Raw genomic sequence first — 6,848 nt, forward strand, 5'->3', positions numbered from 1 at the left:
CAACCCACAAACCGTGAGGTCATGACTGAGCCCAAATCAGGAGTTGGATGCTTAACCCACTGAGCCACCCAGGCACCGCCCCTGACACGACTTGAATAGAGAATGCAGGCCGAGGCCGGGAAGGTTCTTGGGGGAACACAAGCTGCTGGTATATGGTGGGTAACTGCGTGTGGGCGGCAGGCAGGCTCCCAGAAGCCGGAATTTGAAATGACCCTAGAAAGTTGATTTAGGTTCCAGCGGGCCTAGGATAGCAAGATCGGGGCGGTGGCAGGAAGCTGGTGAATTCACAACTCACCAGAGGTCTGCTGCCCTCTAGCTGATTCCCCACCCCTCTCCCTGCCCTTCCCAGCAAACGCCACTGGAGGGCACCCTAGCTCTGTGCCACTGGGCTCTGGCCAGGGGAGGCAGGCTGTGGTGGGCGGGCCTCCCACGAAGGCCAGGCCTGGCTGACCCCCTCCCGGAGGTGCCGGGTGTGCCGGTGTCCAGTGTGTGGTGGGGAGTGTTAGCCCCTCCCTGCCAAGCCGTCCTGGGAAAAGGGGTGGGGTGGTGCCACAGCCGGCAGCCCAGAGACCCCGCAGCAAGTCTCGCCTCCTGCCCCTTCGCCAGACCCCTGAGGCCGGGTGCAAGCCACATGGGAGTGAGTCTCCTTCCTGGAGCGATGGAGCCCAGTCTGTTCTTTAGGGGAGGCACAGACTGTTCCAAAGGGAGGGAGGGAGGAGAGCGGCCTCTGAGCCTCCAACCCAGCCTTGGTGTCTCAGCCCCACCAGGCCTTAGAGATGCCCTGGATGAGGGCCAAGGTCCACTGAGCTGCCCAGCCCTCAGATTCCGCCCCGGCTAAAGCATCTAACTCAAGACCCACCCCAACTGGAAGCGCCCAACCTGAGCAGGGTGGTTACACCCGACAGACTCTCAGCTCCCACACGGGGGCCTCTGGGGACGTCCGGCTTCTGCCACTCATGGCCTCCCACGTGGCCTTGGGTGACATGCACCCTGAGCCTGTTTCTTCACGTGTAACGCGAGGTTAGTAATTATCCCACCAGGTAGCCTCGAAGATTAAATGAGAGCATTAGCGGCAGGTCCTCAGTAAAGGAAGTTCCTAAAGCCGAACCCTCAGGAGGACAGGGTGGTGGGTTACTCCACCACGGCCCTCAGGGATCTGTCCCCAGCTCTTTCCCCCTCTCCCTGGCCAGACCCTCTTGAATTGCCCCCTCCCGTCAAGTCACACACGGGGGCAGGGAGCAGTGCAGAAGGAGCAGCCCTAGGGCCAGACAGCAGGGCAGGGCTTCGTGGTCCTGTCCATAAAAGGCTTTTCCCGGCTGCTTCCCAGCCGGCAGCGCAGCTCCGCCCCGCCGGCTCCATCTCCAAAGCACGCAGAGAATGTCCCGGGCAGCCCCCGGCAGACTGCTCCAACTTGGTGTCTTTCCCCAAATATGGAGTCTGTGTGGAGTCACTGGGGGGGCGGGGGGTGGGGAACGGGACGGGTTCCTCTGGCAGGGAGGGGGCCCGGGGGTGAGCCAGCGGGGGAGGCTGACATCACCGCGGCAGCGGCCCTTTAAACCCCCCACCCAGCCGGCGCCCCATCCTGTCTGTCCAAGTTCAGACACGAGAGCTCATTCCCGCCTGCGAGTCTCGAGGAACTCCTGTAAGTGCACGCATCCCCGGGTTGGAGGGGAGGTGGGCTAGGGCTTGATGGGACCACAGGGGTATTGCAGAGGGGCTGTCACGGGCCCTGGCCTGCAACCCCATGGGGGGGAAGCACGTCCTCTCCTCGTGCATTCCTCATCTCCAGATGGGGAGGTGGCCTTAGCTCGATGAGGGTGGGGGGGTGGGGTGGGGGGGGTGAGATTGCTGGAATCCCGTACTTGGAGTCCTTGGACCAGGCGGCACCAGGCTGATCTCGAGATGGCTTGGCCGGTCAGAGGGACTGATGGTGGAGACCTGAGGTCTGAGGTGACAAGGAGGCTCCCCACGTTTTTGGCCATGGTCATACCGACAGAGTGTGTGATGGGCTCAAGGTATTGGGTTAGACCCAAGGCTCTGTCTGTCGTCCATGTAAGAGGACATCCAAGGAGGTGAGGAGGTGTGCGAGCACAGCAGTGCTGGAGAGCAGTGTCCTGCTGGCGGGCACTCGGGTCTGAGCAGCACAGAAGCCCTGGGAGCCACTGAGGCAGTGGAAAGGACTGCCAGACTCCTGTACCCTGGAACAGCCAGGGTGGCCCGGTGCAGGGACCTGCGAGAGCTGCGTTTTCTAGACACATGGCTCCTTCCGTCCTCTGAAATGGGAGATGACCGCGCGGCAGGCAGAGGGGTGAGGGCTGGGCACCCCCAGGGGCTTTGCAGTGTTGTCCTGGATGGCTCACACAGGGCTGGGCGGGCCTGGGACCCTGGGCCTTTTCCGAAGGGTCTAGCTGGTTCCCTCAGTGGTTGCTCTCCAAAGGGCAGCAGTGAACAGGGCTGCTCTTCTCTGCTTCCAGAATTTAGAGGAGCCGTCCCTCTTGCCTTCTCAGAGATCCACGTGTGCCTGCTCTTACTGGCTGTGTTCTATTTTGAAGAGCCAGGGGCCCGGCGGTCCTGGAGAGACCCCTGGTTCCTGCCGGTAACAGGTGCCCGCCACCCCTTTGCAGCTGGCCCTTGTTCTTTCTCTCAGGGGAGGGGAAGCTGACAGGAGCCACGGGGCCAGAGGGTCAAAGCGGAGTCCAACTGGCCGGCCTGGCCTGCTCCAGGAGGCTTTGTCTAGAAAGGCCTCTGGGTGGGCTGCCTGGCAACTGTTTCCCTCTCCTCTTCCTACAGCTCCAAGGTGGGACTGGGGAGGTCTTGGTCAGAGGACTTAATGAGATTTCTTGGAATTCTCCACTTCTGGACTCCTCATGTGGAGGCAGAGGGTGGGGTTGGGATGGGTGGGGTGCATTTCATCCCCTTCCCTGTTCTGATAAAAATCAAATATTGTCTCTAGATCTAGGGGCTGCAGCTTTGTGTGCTTCTCACTGTGAGCCTCGATGCCTTAACTATCTGCTCTGAATCTCTTAGACTGCAAGCTGGGGGTGACGGCACTCCGCTTCCGTCCTGCTCCTCACCTGCTGGCACAGGGTCTGGGAGGGTAGGTGGGTGGGGAGGACGAGGAGGGCAGGGCGGGGAAGGTGGGGTGTGCGCTGCCCGCCTGGGCTGGTGGGGTGAAGGCTGAGCGGGGCCCAGGATGAAGGATGGGCTGAGGGCACTCGGTCCCAGCTGACTCGTGGGTTTGGACCCCTCGTCTTTGCCCTTGGGTGGTTGGGAAGCAGGGGTGGGGAAGGGAGGCGTTGGGCTGTCTATAGGGAAACGGAGACTCTGCTTTTGGATTCTCTGGCATCACTGGCCAGGTGAGGGTGCCGGTGCTCAGAGGTGGCCCAGCCCTCGGGCTTTTCAAACCGGAGAGAAGTGAGTTGCCCAGTGGCTGGAATCAAATGAGTTCATCTCTCAAACTTTGTTGTCCTCTCAGGGGATGATATGGAAAAGGAGTGGAGGCCAGATGGGAAGAAACAGTTTTTGTCCCTGGGTCAGGGGCTGGCTCTCCCAGGTCACCACCAGGAGGCGACTCTGGGAGGGAGTCACAGTGCCTGGGAGAAGGCACAGCTCTCTGAGGGAGATGACATCATCCTCGGTGCACAGATGGGGAACTTGAATGCAGGAAAGTTGTCAGCTATGGGGGAAGGAAGGGTTGGGCAGCTGACCCGAGACCGTGACAAGCTCCCCACGGTGGTACAGGAGAGACGGTCTGATATTGGCAAGAAAGGGAGTCGGGGGAGCGCAACGACTACCCCCATCCTCAGACCATTCTCTCCCTCCCAACCTCTGACCTCTCTGAGGCCAGGTGATGGGTCTGGCTTCATCTGGCACCTCTCTCGGAGGGCTCTTCCGATGAGCTCTGGGTGATAGCTGGGGCCGGGTCAGGTTTCTCTTGACCAGCCACATCCACCCAGAGGCCTACGTCGCCCGCCCTGCTGCTATAGCCTTCCCCCTACATCGCGGGGCTCTTCAGAGCAGTGCCGGCCCCAGACCTTCAGGGCAACAGCTGCTGCTGCTGTGCACGGGGAGGGGCTCCCCACGCTCTCGCTGGCAGTTTCTTGGCTCTGGGATCCCCTTGGAGGGCTCTGGCTCCTGGGTTACTCAGCTACTACAGAGGTGGGAGCCTGAGGGCACGAGGGAAAGTCTATGGGTCTATAAGTGTTCTCTCTCTCTCTCTCTCTCTCTCTCTCTCGGCTCACCTGAGGAAGTACAGCTTTTTGACCAAAACCTCTTGGGTTTTGCTGGCTTCCTAGACCTTTCCAGGGGTGGATAAGTTTGAGCCTCTTCAGCAGCTGTGGGCCAAAGGCTGAGCTGACCTGGTAAAGAGCTGGAGTTTTGGAGCTCCAGCTTCGGGGCTGGGGGGATAAAGCGGAGGGAGAAATAGGGCAGGACCACCTCATGCCTAGCTGGACAAAGAAACCCGCTGCTTTATTTTGGAAGGGACGTGTGGCCTCTTCTGGAAGGTGTCTCCAGTGCCTCCGGTCAATCTTGGCAAAGAGAGAAAGCTCTAGACCAGCCATTGTCAAACTACAGCTCATAGGCTAAATGCAGCCTGCTGTTTGTGTAAATAAAGTTTTACTGGATCAAAGCCCGCTTACTTGTTCATGTATCGTCTCAGGCTGCTTTCCTGCTACAATGGCAGAAACCTCATGTCCTACAAAGCCTAAAATACTTACTGTCTGGTTGCTTACAAAAATAAGTTTACTGACCCTTGCTCTAGACTTCCAAAGATCTGGTCTCCCATTTCTCTGGCCTCCAAGTTCAGAGGCTCCCCGGACTGAGGGGATGAGCCTGGCCCAGACGGGCAGTGCCGTGAAAACAAAATGAGGGAACGGGGAGGTAAACATCTAGGATGGATGGCATCCCCCACACCCCCCGTCCTCCTAGAAGCCGGAAGGCCCGCCTAGCACAAGTGAAAGCAGAGTGGTTCTCCGATCCTCTGACCTTCTCCCTTCTCTGGCCTGTGCTGCCTTAGCTCTCCCTCAACATGGCCAACAAGGGTCCTTCCTATGGCATGAGCCGCGAAGTGCAATCCAAAATTGAGAAGAAGTATGACGAGGAGCTGGAGGAGCGGCTGGTGGAGTGGATCATAGTGCAGTGTGGCGCAGACGTGGGGCGCCCGGACCGTGGGCGCCTGGGCTTCCAGGTCTGGCTGAAGAACGGCGTGGTGAGTGGTCCCCTGGGAAGGGGGGCTGGGGCTCTGCTGGAGTTGTGAGGCAGGCGCCCCGAGCTGAGCGCCGAGCTGCGTTCTGTGCCTGGCAGATTCTGAGCAAGCTGGTGAACAGCCTGTATCCTGACGGCTCCAAGCCAGTGAAGGTGCCCGAGAACCCTCCATCCATGGTCTTCAAGCAAATGGAGCAGGTGGCTCAGTTCCTGAAGGCGGCTGAGGACTATGGGGTCACCAAGACTGACATGTTTCAGACTGTTGACCTCTTCGAAGGTACAGAGAGAAAAGGGGTGGAGAAGGTGGGCGCAGGACAGGAAGCTGAGGCAGAGGGGACGAAGGATGATCAAAACATGCCACACAACAGGTCTGCATAGTAGGAACAGGATGTGCCGGAAGGGTACCAGCCAGGCTCTCGAGGGCATCGTAGGATCTCCTGGAGCCTCCTTTGATCGTGGGACAACCTTTGCCCCTGGGTTGGCCATTTTTCCGAGAGGTGGGGCAGGCCCTGCCCTGGAGTCCCGTGTACATGGCCCTGAGGTTCACCCCCATCCCTCCTTTCTTCTCACAGGCAAAGACCTGGCAGCGGTGCAGAGAACCCTGATGGCTCTGGGCAGCTTGGCAGTGACCAAGAACGACGGGTACTACCGTGGAGATCCCAACTGGTTTATGAAGTACGCGGCCACCCGGGGTTCCTTGTGCTCCGAACCTGTGTCTTTGCAGGGAGATGGGAGGTGGCCTGGGCTGACTGTCAGGCCCAGCGGGGAGGGGAAGCAGATAGCTGGAAGGTCCAAAGTGAAGGTCTAGGCTGGGTAGGAAATGGGTCCCTGGTACTTGCCATTCTCCCTGGTCCATGGGGTAAGCCAGGTTAAGGAAACACAGAAGTGAGATTGGGGGGGGGGGGGGGGGGGGGACATGGGACCGGTCTAGGAAGTGACAGAGGAAACAGAGCACTGGGAGGGGGGGAGGGGGGATGAAATGTGCAGTCCTGATGAGTCTTTATCCTGGTTTCCCCTCTTCCAGGAAAGCCCAGGAGCATAAGAGGGAGTTCACAGAGAGCCAACTGCAGGAGGGAAAACATGTCATTGGCCTACAGATGGGCAGCAACAGGGGGGCCTCCCAGGCCGGCATGACAGGCTACGGACGACCTCGGCAGATCATCAGTTAGAGGGAGAGGGCCAGCCCCCAGCCCTGTCCTTCCCCGGCTCGTCGGCTGCAGCCATCCTGCCTAGCCCGCCTCACCCGCACCCGTGTAGTTCCTCAGCCCCGGCCAAGCTTCGAGGCTCCGTCACTGAGCAAAGGTGACCGCACTTGGGCAGCTCTCCCCCACCCCTCAGCCTCAGCCCAATTTCTTACCCCCAAGCACCACTCCCCTGACCCTCCTCCCAGCTCCCCCGCCGTCTCCCACCGTCTCACCCCATCCTGGGCCGGGCAGGGGGGACGTGGGCTGGGGGTAGCCTGGGCGGGGGGCAAGTCCACTAGCCTCCTTGGCAACAGACGCCTGTTGAAGGTAATCCTGCCCAACCTCCCTCCATTTATTTTTTTTCTGGAATATTTTGGGGGTTGAAATTCAGAAAGGAAACAAATATATACATCAATCTTTTCTCAGGCCTGGCTGGCAGAGTTTGATTTGCCCTGGTCA

At 59.7% G+C, this 6,848-nt stretch overlaps 1 protein-coding gene across 2 annotated transcripts; it reads left to right on the forward strand.

Annotated features, from left to right (window-relative positions):
* The first annotated feature begins 88 nt into the window (after positions 1-88).
* TAGLN (transgelin) lies at positions 89-6,825 on the forward strand. 2 transcript variants are annotated; one of them, XM_042959310.1, is made up of 5 exons: positions 89-155; positions 5,018-5,209; positions 5,305-5,482; positions 5,778-5,880; positions 6,230-6,825. In XM_042959310.1, exons 1-5 carry the CDS (start codon positions 153-155, stop codon positions 6,372-6,374), a joined length of 621 nt encoding a protein of 206 aa, XP_042815244.1. In that variant the 5' UTR covers positions 89-152; the 3' UTR covers positions 6,375-6,825. The 2 variants fall into 2 exon arrangements, with proteins under 2 accessions (XP_042815244.1, XP_007080477.1); XM_007080415.2 differs by lacking the exon at positions 89-155 and adding an exon at positions 1,519-1,642 and having other exon boundaries at positions 6,230-6,824.
* The last annotated feature ends 23 nt before the right edge of the window (positions 6,826-6,848 follow it).

This window comes from Panthera tigris, chromosome D1 (genome assembly GCF_018350195.1).
Source record: "Panthera tigris isolate Pti1 chromosome D1, P.tigris_Pti1_mat1.1, whole genome shotgun sequence".
In the NCBI taxonomy this organism is placed as follows: domain Eukaryota; kingdom Metazoa; phylum Chordata; class Mammalia; order Carnivora; family Felidae; genus Panthera; species Panthera tigris.

Bases quoted from the DNA above. Each gene is read 5' to 3' on its own strand.
- TAGLN (XM_042959310.1), top strand. The intron at 5,210-5,304 runs GTGAGTGGTCCC...TGTGCCTGGCAG, and splicing joins TCTGGCTGAAGAACGGCGTG to ATTCTGAGCAAGCTGGTGAA. The intron at 5,881-6,229 runs GTACGCGGCCAC...CCCCTCTTCCAG, and splicing joins GATCCCAACTGGTTTATGAA to GAAAGCCCAGGAGCATAAGA.